A 17354-nucleotide genomic window follows, 5' to 3' on the forward strand; every position below is an offset into this window, starting at 1 on the left:
TAAAGATCCCTGCAGTGCCCAAAAATCCTGTGGGGTTTGCTCACCCAGTGGGTTACTGCCAGTACAATTGTAACGTGAAAGTGGGGATAGGGACCAGGGCCGGCTCCAGGCACCAGCCGAGCAAGCTCGTGCTTGGGGCGGCAGATTTCAAAGGGCGACATTCCATCTAACCCTTTTTTTTTTTTTTTTTTTGGTTTTGGTTTGTTTTGCGCTTCACCGCTTCGGCCGCCCCTGCAGGTTTTTTCTTTATGGTTTACTGCTCCCGCTGCCCTGTAGGGGGCGGAGGAGGGGAGTGCCCTGCATCAAGCCCGGTAGGGCAGCCCGCGTCCTTCCCTGCCTGCTGAACGGAGCTGCGCGGAGCCCTCCCAGCAGGCAGCACAGGGGGAGGGGCCGCGCGGCAAGCGCCCCGCTTAAGGAAGCCCTGGCTGTCCCCCTTCTCTTCCCCCCCCCCGCTAGCCGGGGTGTGCACTCCGCTGCCTGGGGTCTGCAGGGCCAGGAGTCCCCCTGCACCCACGCTCCCACCGCCCCGCAGGTATTTTTTGTTTTTTTGTTTTTTTTTCCTTCGCCGCTCCGGCAGGCGGGCCAGTTTGTTGTCCCCTGTGCTTGCCGCTCCGGCCAGGGGCAGGTTTGTTTCCCCCCCGCCCTTTGCTGCTCCGGCCGGCCGGTTTGTTCTCCCCCCTCCCTCTTTGCCACTCTGGCCGGGGGCAGGTTTGTTTCCCCCCCCCCTTTTGCCGCTCCAGCCGGTTTGCTGTCCCCCCGGCTGGGGGCAGGTTTGTTTCCTGCCCCCGCCCCCCTTTGCCGCTCCGGCCGGGGGCAGGTTTGTTTTCCTCCTCCCCTCCCCCCCCGCTTGCTGCTCCGTCCGGCTGGGCATTTTTTGCTTTGTTAAATACTAAGTTTAAACCCTATTGCTTAAAATGAATTGACCTTTTCCCACTGCTTTTAAATTAAGCCTAAAACACATTTTTATCAAATTCAATATAAGCTATTTTTAAGTAGAATTTTATTTTACTTGACAGCAATGAATAATCTGAAACAGCCAAAAACCAGTGAGATGGATGATGCTGTTTATTTGACACAAGAAGTTTTATTCTGGGTGTTGTTTTAGAAAGGGCATATCTGATGTCGTCCTTCACATCAAGCCGGTTTTGAGATTTCGTCTTTATTGTGAGAAGGCTGGAGAATCCACTTGCGCATTGGTAGGTAGTGGGAAATGGCAGCAGGACTCCCAGGGTCATTTCAGACACCAGTGGGTATTCACTTGCACCTGAGCACCAGGACTGGTTTGGAGGCAGCTGTGTGAATTTTGCTTTCACTGCATCATCATTGATCATGTCAACAAACTGTTTCTGTGCGTGAATATGGTCAGTAGGTAACTGCTCAGCTGTCACACGGAAAGGGTTCTTCACCAGGGAATAAAGTGCTTCTGGTAGCGCTGGGAATAAATAAATAAAGGAGATATCCCATCTCCTAGAACTGGAAGGGACCTTGAAAGGTCATCAAGTCCAGCCCCCTGCCTTCACTAGCAGGACCAAGTACTGATTTTGTCCCAGATTCCCAAGTGGCCCCCTCAAGGATTGAACTCACAACCCTGGGTTTAGCAGGCCAATGCTCAAACCACTGAGCTATCCCTCCCCATGTGTGAGAACTCCTTGTGAAGGGCTCTCAAATGTTCACTGTTCGCTGACTTGAGAGCACTATCACTGTTAACTTCCTCCTCCTTGCTGAACGAGGAAAGTGTCGGAAACGTGCCGTATCTGTCTGTATCCAGCTTCCTGCCCCATGGATCCAACTTCATCTGGAAGGCTCTGATTTTATTAGTCGGGTCTATTCATGTTGAACGTTTTCCCTGGAGCGACAGACTGAGATCATTAAGGCTATCAAAAGTATCAACTAGGTATGCCAAGCAGAGAAGCCATTTCTTGTCACTGAACTTTTTGTTCAGCTCGTTTCTCTTTTTGCAGGAAAAAAACTGCCATCTCTTCACAAAGTATAAAAACGTGCTAGAAAGCCATCAGACTTGAGTGTGGAAAAGCAGAACTTCATATTCACCACCCGTTTCATTGCAGAACTCTCGAAAGAGACAACTATTCAGAGCATGAGCTTTAATATAGTTCACTGCTCGTATAACAACATCCACCACAGCATTGAGGCATATTGGCAAGGTCTTTGCAGCTAGGACTTAATGATGGATTCCACAATAAATGACAATCACATTAGGTGAGACACACTTTACCTTCTGCTGAAAGCCAGACCGTGCACCCATCATTGCTGGAGCACTGTCGGTACAGATACCACAAAGATTTTTCCATTCAATGCCATTGCTTTCGAAAAAGGCATTCACCTGATTGAAAATGGCCTGTGCTGTTGTGGTTATTTCAAATTGTTCACAGAATAAGAACTCATCCTTAACATCCCGGCGTTACCATACCATCCGAATGCTATCAGTCGTGCGCAGTGAGTAACATCAGTAGTTTCATGAAGTTGTAGGCTGAACATACTGAAAGCAGAGTGTTTAATTTTATGCACAACTTGTTTTTTGATGTCTTCAGACATCTCACATATTCTGCGTTTCACGGTATCATTAGACATGGAAAGCATATTCCATTTTTTGGCAGTTTCATTTCCACCCAGAATATCTTTGCATGCTGGCAGAATGAGCTCCTCACGTGCTGTATGCAGCGTTTCGTACGGGCAATTCATAGTAACACAACAAAAGAGGCCTCCACAGCTGAGGACATTTGCTGTCGGAAACTTCCATCAGTATCAAGCCTGGCCTTCTTTGTTGCTTCTTCTCTACATTTGAAAAAATCCACGTTTTGATTTTTAGGCTCAGGATGTCCAATTTCCAGAGGTCGCTGCAGTTTGCATGGTTTCATTGATTCGGCAGAGAAGACTTCACAGCAAATGACGCATTGCGATTTTTCAATACCAGAGGTGATGATACTGGTAAAACCGAGTTTAATGTAAGACATGAGATACTTTCGTTTTTTAGCGGTTTTAGCAGTACAGGTGGCCATTATTTTCAGGAGGTTTGCGCTCGTGTGTCTGACTGTTAATGAATAAAGTACTTGTTCAACTGCTAAAGAATCAAACCCTCTAATGTTGTCTCAGGACCAGCCATAGGAAAAATGGCGCCCTGGGCAAACTTCTATTTGGCGCCCTTTCTTTGGGGGTGGAGCTGGGCTGGAGGTGGAGTGGAGCTGGGGGTGGAATTCGGGGTGGAGCAGAGCTGGGGATGGAGCCAGGTGGAGTGGAGTTGGGGGTGGAGGTAGAGGGGGAGCAGGGCTGGAGGAGCTTGGGGCTCTGAGGTCAGCACATGGTGATGATGGTGGCTCACAACCAAGCGCCCAGCCGGGCTCACAGCGGGTGGCGGGGTTTGGGGCTGACAACCCTGTGTGTGGCAGGGCTGAGGGTTAACAACCTTGTGCCTGGCGGCGCTCCTGGCTGATAACCCTCTGCATGGTCGGGCTCCACCTGACAACTCCAGTACATGGGTCAGGGGTCACTGGGTCCTGGAAGCCCTAGCTCAGGGCTCACAGCCCCACTCCTGGTGGGGGTTGGGGATCACAACACCGCACCTGGCTGGGGTTGGGGCACGCAGCCCTGCATGGGAGTGGGGTGTCGGGGCTCACAGCCCGGCGCAGGGGTTGAGGCTCGTGGCTCGCAGCCCACGCCGGGGTTGGGGCTCGCAACGCCCCACACAACCAGGTCACAACCCCCAGTTTGAGAACCAATGCGCTAAAAGGAGCAGGGAGCCCGGTCAGGATTCCTTCCAGCAGCTTCGCAATCAATAGCCATGAGTGATTGGTGGGTACATTCCATCAGGGGCCTGGGCTCCATCTGATTGGCCAGCAGGGGTCACTGCAGCTCCACCATCTAGGGACTCGTTTCCTGCTCTGGAGGACAGAGGCTGCAGACAGAGAAGTTGGCAGGTGGCGACAGTGCGAGAAAACAGGGAAATCGACCAGGGGCTGCAAAAGGAAAGAATCCAACAGGTGAATGAGGAGAGTCAGTCAGTCAATGACCCGTCCCTTAGCATTAACCCGGCCCAGGGAGGAGCCCCCGAGGGGCAAACTGCTCTAGTACGCTCCATGTCAGCCCCCACCACGCCCTGAGCTGGGGGTGTCGGGGAGCAGTCATCTCACGCTGTACGTTTAACCGAGGGGAGATTTACTCGGGGCTCTGACTCTCCTGGATTTCCAATGACCCTAGAAAGGGGAGGGACCCTCCAGGTCAGGGGTCAGGACTGGGGCACGAGTATTAGGAAGCCCAGAGGAGGGCGATGCTGGAGTGGATTCAAGCTAGAACTGTTGTGTTCCCCGAGGGACGGTGCCACCAGCTCTGGGCTGAGGACCAGGCTGAACAGGATGGAACGAGCTGGGGGTTTGTCTCTGTGGGGCACAGACACAGGGACCTGGGCAGCAATGCCAGGGGAGGCTGGGTAACAGCAGTCACCGGGCCTGGAACGAAGGAATCCGGTCCAGAGCCACGACTGGGTCGCTGGGACCCTCGTACAGGCCCGGTGCAGGAGAAGGTCAGAGACCCAGGAATGCCTGGCCCTCGGGCTGGAGTGGGACTCTTGTTCTGGGGGGTGAATCCCCTGGGGCAGGATTTCCAGCAGCCACATGGCTGGGACAATGCATCTAACGAGAGATAAAGGGGAACTGATCCCCTGTGTGTCCCTGGCCCCTGCAGGGCTCCCCCAACCTGCCTGGCTGTTTGAGGCAGGGATTCCGGAGCTCACCAGGGGCCCTGGACTGTGTCCCCCGGGGAATCTGCCCCAGGGGAACCTGGGAGGCATTTTCCAGATGGAGGGAGCGTGTGGAGAGGAGGCTGCGTGTGACCAGGAGAGGAGCAAAGGGGCTTCTCTGTGACGGAGGCGCAGACAGTGATGGAAAGCCTGGCCAGCCCCGCCAGCTCGCCATGGAACTCACCCTGAGCCAGCAGGACCCACTCGATGGGGCAGAGCAATTCATTTCCCACTTGTATCCAATCCTTGGGGGCTCTGATGCCCGGTGACAGCAGCAGGTAGTGCCCAGGGAGATGGTCACCTGGGGATGGGGCCGTTTGGGCTCTAGGAACTGGAATGGGGCCGTGAAAAAAAACTGTCCTGTCACCAGTGATCTAGGCTGGCATCAGACGGGGAGGGTCTATATCCCATGAGCAGCCCCAGACACACCCAACCCCACAACACTGACTCCCTATGAGACTTTAACACTTCCTGCTCTGCTCCTGGGCTGCACCATTACAATCCATTCCCTCTGGCTCCCAGGGGCACTCACAGCAAATCTACATTTACCTGGTTATGCTTTGCTTCTCTGGAAGAGGAAGAAGAGGAAGGCGGCTGTCAGCACCTTCTCCAGGAAGAGCCCGATCCAGAGAGCGGGGCTGGAGAACAGACCCTGACCTGCTGTGTAAATGCACCAGATCAGCCAATGGACAGAAACCCCCCGCGGACAAGAGAACTGCTGGTTCCCGGCCATCCCTCCCTGGCTCACATGCCCCTTTACCGGGCTCCGAGGAAACTGGCCTTCCATGGGGCTTGGCGAGTTCCTGTCTGTGAACAGCAGGTTGGCAAATGGCCCCTGCAGAGTTTGCCCAGCTCTGCCTGGCAGCTGTATCCACACGCTGCAGGCTGGCCCCAGGGCAGCCCAGACGCTACAGGGGAGACCTCGAGCTTCGCAGAGCAGGAGAATAAGGACTCAGGAGTGACCATGTTCGAGCCCCTCTCCAAGGGACCGTCACACCCTGCAGGGCTGCACAGAGCATCTTCCCTGGGCACAGAGTGCGGCAAAGTGACATTTCCTGCCCCCAACCTGCCCCCTCCCGCTCCGCTCACGGAGAGCAGAGCCGAGCGATAATCCTGGAATAAAAGAGTGGCTGTTACACTGAGGGGCTCCCCTGGCGGAGATGGGCTGAAATGGCCCCTGGGTTCCGCAGACCAGACCTGGCGTTTCCCAGCAGTGCAGGGGGGGCGGGTTCGACTGCACATTTACCTGCAGTAGGTGAAGTGGGATCTTTACCTAGCTCAGGAGGTGGCTGGGAGAGTCTCAGTGTCGCGCTGGCATTGATGGGGGGCTGGGAATCGTGCACAGCCCGACAGGTGAACACGGACTGATTCCTCTGCTCAGTTGCTTTGACCTCCAGAGAGCTCTGGAGCGTGTATGTCCCGTCTGGATTCTCAGCCAGGGGGGAGGGTTTTCCCAGATTCGTCTCAGTTCCATTCTCCAGCCAGGTGAGACTCGCGTCCTTGGGGTAAAACCCCTCCGCGTGGCAGGTGAACGTCACAGACTCGTTCAGTGCGACGGGCGCCGCTGGGGCAGTGCCCACTCGCAGCCTGGGGGGAACTGAGAACAGATATCCTGCGCTCGGCATCTACAGAAATTCTCCTTTTCCTGCTGAGTTACAGGGACATTCCTGGGGCTGGACAAACAGACCTTCCCACTGACCCCACGTCCGTCCACCCCGCACCCTCCTCCCAGGGCCCTCCCTGGAGCATGTCCAGCTCTCACTGGAATCTCTTTCTCCAGGCCCTTCCCAGCTGGGGGGAGGCTCAGGGAAATTCTTTAAAAACAAACAGAATTAGCAGAGGGGGAAAAAATGTTCCCCACGTCCCCACTTTCCCTCCCCTTCCTCTTTGGACAAAACGCACAGGGAGCTGGGTAACTTCAACTGGGGGGTGGGCTCTTACCGGGGTTCAGACAAGGACAAACACCTTCCACCCCACACAGCCTCCACACACACCCCGACCCCTCTGGGCCGGACCAGGGCACTTCCTGGCCCAAGGGAAGGGTCTCTATGTTCTAAGGACCCGAGGATGAGAGACGGGCACAGGGCACAGACTGGACCCAAATCTGGATTTCAGTGTCTGACCCCCCACAAAATACCCACCCGAAAGGGACCCAAAGGGCGATGGGTCCGTCTCAGCCCCCACAGCCCACAGTAGCGGAGCCCCCAGGGGTCAGCCCCGGCTGGGCTCCTACCTCGCAGGGCATCACTGAGGTTGTACGTCGCACGCAGGGGAGCCGGTAAGGTGCTGTGCTCTATCTGACAGGTGAGCTGGGAGCGGGCGTCTCCTGCGGTCAGGCTCACCCCCACGGTGCTGGACATGTTGTAGGAGATGCTCTCGTTTGCGGGGAGAACCCGGGGCTGGGGGGCTGGGAGTTTAGCCCCATTTTTGAGCCAGGTCACAGCGATGTCTCTGGGGGAGAATCCTCCTGACGTGCAGGTGAAAGTCACTGGGGGACCCGGCTCTGCCCTGCTGGGGGGGCCGGACACGGACGAGGCCGACGGTCTGGCTGCAGGGAGAAGCATTTATCAGTCAGATCCCTCTGCGCCTGAGAGTCCAGCCCCCCGCCCCACGGGACCCACCTCCCCACAGGGACAGCCTGAGCTCGGGGGAGCCCCAGCCCCGCCCCTGAGCAAATGCAAAGGGGGCGGGGCAAGGCTACGAGAGTCTTTGCTGGGGCTGGGGAAGTGTCATAGGAAAGGAAGAAAAACATCCCAGTAACCCCATGGCTGCAGCCGAGCTCTGTGCCCACAGCCAGAGCCCCACAGGGGATGGGGGCGGGGGGTCGAGTAGATTCACCCCAGGACCGGGTCTGGCCGCAGGTCAGTTCTGCCAAGGAAGCACAAACTCTCTGCAGCCGCCCCACCCTGCCTGCTCCTCGCTCCCCGTCTCCATGGGGCTGCCCCGGGCACTGGGGGGAGGAGAAACCCCCTGGTGCTGGGAGCGATTCTCCCGCGGAGGTGAGTGTGAGGAGTCGCAGCCGGTTCGGCTGGAGGCTGCGAAGGGCGGCAGAGCCGGGTACCCCGCCCCCCCCCCCGCCAGCAGCTCCGGCAGGTCTTTCTGGAGGGGCCGAGAAGAATCAACCCAACACCTGACCCTCCCCCAATGCACCCACCCGGCCAGTCACCCCCCCCCCCAATGCACCCACCCGGCCAGTCACCCCCCCCCTCTGCACCCACCCGGCCAGTCACCCCCCCCCACTGCACCTACCCGGCCAGTCAGCACCCACTGCACCCCCCAGTGCACCTGGTTTTCCCTAAAACCCATAACAGCCCCCCCCCCGCAGGTGTAGGTCTCAACCCGGGTCCCACTTTGCTGCAGTCTCGGTGGGAAGCGCAGCTCCCCGGTCAGTGTCTGGGCCGAGCTGGGTTGTTCCCCGCCCTGGTCCCAGCCCCCGGTGGGGAGGGGCGTGGGGCTGGGGGGAGCTCGCACTCACCGCTCACAGACACGACGGTGCCAGCGCCGGATCTGATCTCCTCATCGGTTCCCGACCCCTTCATAAACTTCACACAGCGATAGATCCCGGCGTCCTCGGGGCGGGTGTCACTGATGCGGATGGTGAAGTCTGTGTCAGAGCCAATCACAGCCCGCGTCACCCGGGGGAATGATCCCACGGCTGTATAAACGAGCTGGCGGCCACTGCCCGAGCCCTTGAACCACTTCACGGGTCCCACTGGAGGGACCCCAGTCACAGAGCAGATCAGAGTGAGAGTCTCTCCCGGTGACACCCACACGGCACCCTGGGGCTGCAGCAGCTGGAACTCCTGGGCCCCGGTCCCTGGAAGGAGAGAACAGGCCGGGCTGGGGGAGGCTGGTTGACAAGCCCCAGTCCCGCAGCAGCAGGGGGTTCAGTCCCACGCCCGGCACCTGTGTGTGGCTCCTGCTCCCAGCCCTGCCTGTCAGGGGACTTATTCCTTCACCCGCTCTCTTCCCTGGTCCTTCTCGCATGAACAGAGAGCATCAAATACCCGAAGTGCAAAGGCGCAAACAATTCGATGTTTATTGGGGTGAACTTCCAGCCAGCAGGAGTCCAGTTTCCTTCTCAGTGTCCCCCTTCCCAGCTCTGACACCACAGAACCATCCCTGTTCCCATTCCCCCCTTAGCAAAACATGATTCAAATTTCCGCACCCCCATTCCCTGTTCCCATTCCCCCCTTAGCAAAACATTATTCCAATTTCCCCATCCCCTGTTCCCATCCCCCCCCCTTACTTCCTGATTGACTGCAGACTGTATAGTAAAACTTGAGTTCTGCTTAGCTATCCCTTAGCCAATCATTTTACTGAAATTTAACTAACCAATTGGGGGAGGGATAGCTCAGTGTAACATGGTTATTTAACCAATTATATCCCACCTCCTTAATTGGTCTACACCCAACAAAATTAACTTAGAGAATTTTTCACTTGACCAGAGCTCAAAGAGCCGGGAAGCGACAGAAACAATCACAGAACCAGACAGAGACCATGCAAATAAACATTCAAAACAATACAGAAGTGAGGATTTCACAACTACATCTATACAGACTGAAGGGTTTTCCAGCTGTGTCTATTGATAAGTGAGTTCTTGCCAGACAGGATGCTATCAAACTAAGTTTCCTTTTACCTCTTCTAGGCTCTTCCCTTTCTCTGGAGGTGATGGGAATATCAGGACAGGATTGTATTCTAACAGCCCCATAGCACCTTATTTCAGTGTGACTGGTTTGGAATGTTAGTATGTGACCGTTCACTTCTCAAAGGCCTTACTTAGCCTAAGAACAGAGCCGCAGACTGTCACAGTACGAGAAGGCCCTTCCAAAATCACTGTCTGTCTGTGTTTCTTTCTTTTATACCTCTATAACTAGCTAACTGATAAGAATACACCTAAATTCTTAAAGTATAGGCCTTTACAGACAGGCCTGAATATCTATATCGTAACACTGCCTAGAGCCGGGCCCTGCCCAGGGTGGGGCTTTGGCTGCCTGGGCAGTAACTTTGTGTCGTTCCACAGCGACCCCTGCAGGCTGCCCCGCAGCCGCGTTTCCAGAGCTCCACCCCGGCTCCCGGGAGCAGGCAGGGACCAGGGAGCTGTTGTGCTGAGCGTAGCAGGGGAGCCGGGGCAGGGACAGAACCTCATGGGCACGAGCAGGGACAAGGGCCCTGAGCCCAGCTGCTGCGCTGCTCCAGCCACAGAGAAGGAGCTTCTGGGTGTGTCACTTACTGCCAATGAACGGAGGGTTATTTTGCCCCTTGATGGCACCACACAGACATGATACCCAATGAAGTCTGAAAGCAACATGATTTAAAGGGATAAAAAGAAATATTTTTATCCCAGATCTAACTAACCTGTGGAATTCACTGCTGCAGGATATTGTTGAATCTAATTGCTCAGTAAGATTTCTACAAAAAGATCAGACACTTATAAAAAGAAGACCAGCCCCTGCAGTGACACCAGCTGGGATCAAGTTTTAAACACTGTTACCGGTTCTCACACTCCAGAGCATAAGCTGATCACAAGCTGGGGTCAAGAATATAAAATACACAAGGGTTTATTCCTCCCTTTAGAGCAGGAGTAGGCAACTAATGGAACGTGTACTGAACGTGGCGCGCGTGCTGATTTTCAGTGGCACTCAGACTGCCCGGGTCCTGGCCACCGGTCTAGGGGGCTCCGCATTTTAATTTAATTTTAAATTAAGCTTCTTAAACATTTTAAAAACCCTATTTACTTTACATACAACAATAGTTTATTTAGATATTATAGACTTATAGAAAGAGACCTTCTAAAAACGTTAAATGTATGACTGGCACACGAAACCTTATATTAGAGTGACTAAATGAAGACTCGGCACAGCACTTCTGAAAGGTTGCCGACCCCTGGTCTATGTTCTACACTCACCAGGGATTTCCTGGAGAAGCAGCAGCACCAACCATGGAAGAGACAATCCAGACACAGGGGTCGACAGAGCCATTTTGTTGTCAGAGGGGCGACCTTTCAACACCGCAGCCTTTGCCAGCTCTCCGTTGTCCAAAGAGATACTGAGAAGTTTGAAGTTCAGGATCAGACCTTCCCCTAATGCAGAAGGAAGTGGATTGCGTTAGTTATATTTCCCTATTCCACCTCTCTGCAGACTCAACTGTTTTTTTCCCCACAATTAATTTTACTTCTCACAGCGAAGCGGCTGGTGACCCGTGTTCTCTCGTGAAGCCTCACGTAATCCAGCCCTTCGACTGCCATGATCTTCAGCACCCACGCTAACGCTGCTGGGGTATTGAAGGGTGGAGAGAGGGGCCCTGGCAGAGGGCTGCTCTTTGGGAGCGGAATTCCCTGACAGTGTTTAAATCTCCCTCCCAAATACCAAACCAGAGCATTTACCAGCCACTGCACGTTCAGAATCACTGTCCACAGAGACGTCTGAAAGCTGGGCCCGGAGGCCCCTGTTCTGGAGCTAGTTCCTGGCAGTGACTGCTACCAGAGAGGCTCCTTCAACACACGCCTCAGTGGGCGGACGGCACATGGCCACTCCCGGCAACTGATCTGTTAATTAGAGATGGGCTGGGCAGGGAGAAGGTGGATCTGGATTAGGTCTAGGCTGGAGTTTGGCTTTGGGTGTTAATTCGGATCTAGTTTGGCTAAGATCTGTGCTAAAAGCACTGGACTGGGATCCAGGAGATGTTCAATTATCTGTGACCCTGGGGAAGTCGCTGAGTCCTTCAGGGCCCCCGTTCCCATCTTGAAATTGTCCTTTTTCTCACTTGGATAGTTAGTGGGTAAATTATTTAGGGCAGGGAATTGTCTCTTACACTGTGTTTGTACAGCACCTAGCACCATGGGGCCTAGATCTCAGCACTGTGCTCAAGACTGTAAAAATAATCCTGATGATAATAAATAAATGGAGGCAGGTATTAAACCATGTCCCCCTTCAAATATTTCCATGGGTTAGGATTTGAGAGTCTGTTTTTGTTTTTGTCCCATTTCTAGTCTGAAGCTTCATCAACCTCTGCGCCATTGTGTTTTTATCTCTGTGCTTCTGGCATCCGGTTTGCACAGGTCCTGGTTCTGAGCTAAAAGCACTGGACTGGGATACAGGAGAGGTTCAATTATCTGTGACCCTGGGGAAGTCGCTGAGTCCTTCAGGGCCCCCGTTCCCATCTTGAAATTGCCCTTTTTCTGATTTGGCTAGTTCCATGGTGTCAAGGCTGATTCCCCACTTTGCACTTCGAGTGCAGAAGGCAGTGGGGGACCCATAAGGATTCTAAAAATTAATACTGGTCACTTCAGGCTGGTATTAAACTCCCAAGGTTACAGCTTCTCTCTGCCCTTGGATGGGTAGATGCTGCCCCCACTGAAATGCAAAAAAAAAAACCTTTTGAGAACCCAGGAAGGCGCACTTGGGAATTCCTTCCTGGGGAAAAAGAAGAACAGGAGTACTTGTGGCACCTTAGAGACTAACAAATTTATTAGAGCATAAGCTTTCATGGGCTACAGCCCACTTCTTCGTGCTACTGCTACTCTGAAACCTTCCTGGGGGGTACCCTCAAGCCCTTTCACCCCCCCCCCTCCAAGGAAGAGCTGAGAATGAAAAACAAAGGAAATCAGCTGTTGCCACCAGCTAGTTAAAAAAGCATGTGCACAAACCTCTTAGGGACAGAAAAATCCAGTCCTGGTCTTTCAAAAGGTCAATGTTATTAAAAACAAAAAGAAAAAATACATCTGGAACTTAGGCTTTTGCTGGATCTTTAGCTTGTGGTTCAGCTTAATGGTTGCAAGCAAAACAAAAGCCCCTGGGGTTAGCCCCGAGGAATCCACAAACCAATAAGAAATAAAAGAAATAACCCAGATCAAGTCTTCCGACATTTTCCCTGCCTTATTTACATGTCTGGGGTTTCAGATAAGTAATCTCTAGGTCTGATCTGATGATTTTCATACCTGGCCTTTAGCGTCTCACAGCATAAGTGCTGCCCTGTTCTGCTCTTCCCCGGAAAACCACAACACACAGACAAAGGGAAGTTGGTTCCCAGTTTTAAAAAGTTCTAGACTTCCCATTGGCTCTTTTGGTCAGGTGCCCACTCCCTTCTTTTTACCTGTGGGCTTTTCTTTAACCTTTTACAGGTAAAGCAAATAAAAGAACAACTACTAACAGGGATTTTATAGCTAACTGGCTGGCTGGGTGTCCATAAAAAGGGAGCTACCCCCCTCCTTCATTTATGACAGATGGGAAATAATTTAGGGCAGGTAAGTGTCTCTTACACTGTGTTTGTACAGCGCCTAGCACCACGGGGCCTAAATCTTGAAAAGCTGAGGAAGAAATTCCCCCCGTTCCCCGTCGCTGTGTCTCCTTTTGCTTATTTCCTGTCACCGAGGAGATCGGCAGGGAACGGGGGTTGGGGTTGGGTTGGGCCAGGATCATCGGGCCCAACCCCCATTCCCATCCCAGTTCTCCTGGCCTCCCCGATCAACTGCTGCACGTGCGTGCGGAAGCAGCTACCGTCCAGGAACTCTTAGAGCGACACGGTTCCTGCTCTCATGCAAATGCCCAGAGCTTAGAGATAAAGAAAAGGGGCAGAGAAATGCCCAGGGGGGCCCGCGGAGGCCGGGCGCTTTCTCAACGGGATGGTTCCCCCAGTTTAATTGCTCAGGTCAAAGCACAAGAGCTTTTGGTTTTGCTGCCGTTGCGGAACATTCATGACTTCAAACAGACCCAACACCAGCCTTCAGCCACAAACCTTCAGCCCCTGTCCTGCCCCCCAGAGGTGAAATGGGGGGGGTACATAGGGTAACATCCCCCTCCCATTTCTATCACTGTTTATATCTGCTGGGGACCCCTGACCCCTCCCCAGGGCACAGGCTGGGGGCTGGCTGCTGTATGAGACTCGCCGCCAACTTCTCCCCTTCTCACACAGGCCTGGGCTCAACATAACCACCCCAGAGCTTCCCCTGGGCAGGCAGGGCACTGGGCAGTGGGGCGCCAGGCTCCCTCGTCATGCTGCAGAGAGACGGCGCCTGCACCTGCTCTGGGCAGTGTCCACAGCGCCTCTCCCCCGCTCACCCCCCTGCACATCTGGGTCCTGCCCCCTCCCCCCAGTACACAGCTGGCTCTAGGCGCCCAGCTCACATCTCCCCCGGCACACAGCTGGCTCTAAGTTCTCAATCCCCAGTGTCTGACTGTCTCCCACCCTCCCCTGCACAGCTGTCTCTTCTCCTTCCCCCTATATGCGCCCAGCTCACATCTCCCCCGGCACACAGCTGCCCCTTGCCCCAGCTGCCTGCAGGCTCAGGGCAGGTCCCTCACAGCTAGAGCCTCTCCCCACCCTCCTGCAGGCAGCTGGCTCCAGGCGTTTACGGCCAGCGCCCACAGCGCCTGCCCCCGTTCCCTCGTAACACAGCTGGCGCTGGGCTCTCCGCTCTCGCCTGCCCACCCCAGACAGCCATTCACCTACAGCAGCTCTCTGCCTTCTTCACTTGTCTGCCCCGGGCCCTGCCTTCCTGCCCTGCCCAGAGCTCCCCTTGGCACCAGCTGCACCAGCCTTTCCCTTGGGTCCTGAAGCCTGACAGGTCTCGTGCTGCCAACCAGGCCCTGTCCAAGCTGGCCGTCCCCGTCGGCTGGAAGCTCCGGAGCAGCTCTCTGCTGGAACAGTCTCCAGCTGCTATTCCAGAGCATCCGACGACATATCCAGAGTCGCTCTAGATCCAAACTCCTTTGTCTCCTGAGTGCCAGCCCTGAGCCCCGCTGCAGGACACCAGAACCTTTAAATTGTGCCCCCCACTAGCCACACTCACCTCCCCTCTGCCTCCCCCTCTCTACGGGCAGCTCCCCGGTTCTGCCCCTGCATGGTGCTCAGCTCCCAACTGCTTGTACCACAGCCACCGGCACCTGCTGATTTCATACTCCCCCTGGTAGGGGCCAAGGAGGCAGATCTGGCTCTTGAATGGGACTTTTGTTTTCAGGACAAGAAATGATAAAGGCTGATGGGAAAACAGCTCCAGAAAAGGGACTCTCCAAGAGGAGGTTAAATAGGACGGAGCAGGGTGGAGGGAGGGGAGCGGTTAAACCCGCAAACTGCAGAGGAGCCAGATAAACCCTGGGCTGCTACAAAAACGCTACAGATGTTCTGGATACAAAATCAAAACGCACCTAGTGCAGGGTGGGGGCTTTGTAACTAACACACGGAATGACAAACAGCGATAACAGACGAGTCGCTATGTCCCTTTTCAATGACAAACACTGCACTCAGGGGGAGGTGCTGCACGGGGGCTGTGACGCTGGCAAACCAGGAGCCAGCGGACAGGAGAGTAGCATGAATAGCGTGAAACGCTAGTCTCCGAAAGCAGCGCTTATGTCCTGCCTGACACAGCAGACACATCGCTACCAAACGAAATACTATGGACCAGCAGATGGCAAAAGACTTTGTTGATTGTTGCAACCCAGGAAGAGGAGACACATAAGTGAATTCCTCCCAGCAGCTGAGTTTGCAACTTGAAGCAGAAGGAGGTAAGGTATAGAAAGCCCAAACAAGGAGGTACTCTTTCTCTATGCTGCTTAGATTCTCAAGGACAAGGTTTTTCTGGCATATGCAAGAAATCCCCAGTGTTTAGCTTGGATTAGCCCTAAAGGACATACACAGTTTGTTTATACATAGACTTTTCTATTAGTTCTTGAAACTTAAGGTTGGAATTCATTTGCGTGTAGATGTGTTTATCTGCTTTAACCTTGTAAAGGACGCTCTTGTTTCCTTTTCCTATATAATAAATATTCAGATAGTTCATTATAGGACTGGCTACAAGTATTGTCTTTGGGGTGAGATCTAAAGTGCAATCGACCTGGGGTAAGTGACTGGTCCTTTGGGACTGGGAGTAACCGGAATATTGCTGGGATCTTTGGTGCAAGGGACCATCTATGGGAAAGAAAAGCGAACGTCCCTGGGTGGTGAGACAGACGGGAGTGCCCAAGGGGACTGTCTCTGACTCCATATTAAGGCTGTTATGGAGCCTGAGGCGTTTGCAGGTGAAATCTAAGTACAGAACTCACAGCCAATCTGGGCTTTGTGCCAATCCGGCTTCCTCACCCTCTGCCCTGAGCTTGGTACCAGGTTCCTGAGCTGCTGCAGGACAGCTTGACAGGGGCCTTCTGATCCCAGCATCTTCCAAGATGTGGGACTTCAACCCAGCCCAACTCATGCGCTAGGAAGCCAGGAAATGCTCCCTGAAGGTCTCCTCTCCCCCTCCCCGCTGCCCCAACAGAGCCACAAAGAGACGTTGGATGTTTTCCTTGCCGTGGGATGGGCCGGCCGGCTCAGGGGCAGATCAGCCAAAGGACTCTGCACGTCTGGGGTGAGTTCAAGCATTGGCAGGGCGGTTTATTGTCAAACAGAAATTATTACACAACCATCTCCTGCCTCTTCAGAGCTGGGCAGAGGCAGGAGGCTTCAGCCAGAGTCCAGAGTAGCAGAAAAGACACAACCCAGCACTGGACATGGTCTGTATCCCACCTCCCCGGTGTCCCAGCGCACAGACCAGCATGGGCACCTATGGGATCCAGCCCTGCCCACTGCCCTCAGGGACCCTCTCCAGTGATTGGCCAGACCCAGCAGTAACAGCAGGGGTCTATTTCTCTCCAATCAGGTCACAGTGTCAAATCTGCAGAACGCCCAGCTCCTGCCAGCCCGGGGACCAAGAGTCTGAGCCTCAGGCCAGACCTGCAGGACTCAGCGGAGCTGCTCCAGGGCCACCGGGTCTCACGGACACACAGCGTATTACACACGAACAAATGGCGTTACACCCCCGTATTCCACATATCTGCTCCCTGAAGCGAAGGTCAGTGCAGACAGAGCAGAGGGATGGGTTGAAGGGGGCAGGGAGCCCAGTCAGGAGTCCTTCCGGTGGCTCTTTCATCAGCAGGCAGGACTGAATGGTGGGTACGTCCCATCAGAGATTCCTAAATTCGAAGGCCAGAAGGGTCCGTTGTGCTCCTCTAGTCTGACCTGCTCTAAAGCACAGGCCAGAGAACCTTCCCTGGATAATCCCTAGAGCAGATCCTTTAGAGAAACATCCCGTCTTGATTTTAAAATTGTCAGAGATGGGGAATCCATGACTCGGCTAATTGTTCCATTGGTTAATTACTCTCACCATTAAAAGTTTCAGCCTCATTTTTAGTTTGAATTGTCTGACTTCAACTTCCAGCCATTGGATCGTGTTTCAGACCTTTATCTGCCAGACTGACGAGCCCATTATGAAATATTTGTTCCCCACGTCACATAGGTACTTATAGACTAATCAGGTCACCCCTTCACCTTCGCTCTGTCAAGCCTGGGCTCCATCTGATTGGCCAGCAGGGGTCACTGCAGCTCCACCATCTAGGGACTCGTTTCCTGCACTGGGGGGACAGAAGCTGCAGACAGAGAAGTTGGCAGGTGGCGACAGTGCGAGAAAACTGGGAAATCAGCAGGGGCTGCAAAAGAAAAGAATCCAACAGGTGAATGAGGAGAGTAAGTTAATGACTCGTCCCTTAGCATTAACCCGACCCAGGGAGGAGCCCCCCAGGAGCAAACTGCTCTAGTACGCTCCATGTCAGCCCCCAGCACGCCCTGAGCTGGG

General features: G+C 54.1%; 1 protein-coding gene across 1 annotated transcript; it reads right to left on the reverse strand.

Moving 5' to 3' along the window:
• Positions 1 to 983: 983 nt before the first annotated feature.
• LOC128846696 (signal-regulatory protein beta-1-like) lies at positions 984 to 10997 on the reverse strand. The gene is given in 8 exon segments (XM_054045941.1): positions 984 to 3877; positions 3880 to 3971; positions 5315 to 5407; positions 6024 to 6347; positions 6984 to 7298; positions 8226 to 8627; positions 10659 to 10832; positions 10925 to 10997. Coding segments are annotated over 8 exon segments (1563 nt in total). The 3' UTR covers positions 984 to 3787.
• Positions 10998 to 17354: the final 6357 nt, after the last annotated feature.

The sequence above is a fragment of the Malaclemys terrapin genome, chromosome 12, assembly GCF_027887155.1.
Source record: "Malaclemys terrapin pileata isolate rMalTer1 chromosome 12, rMalTer1.hap1, whole genome shotgun sequence".
In the NCBI taxonomy this organism is placed as follows: Eukaryota; Metazoa; Chordata; order Testudines; family Emydidae; genus Malaclemys; species Malaclemys terrapin.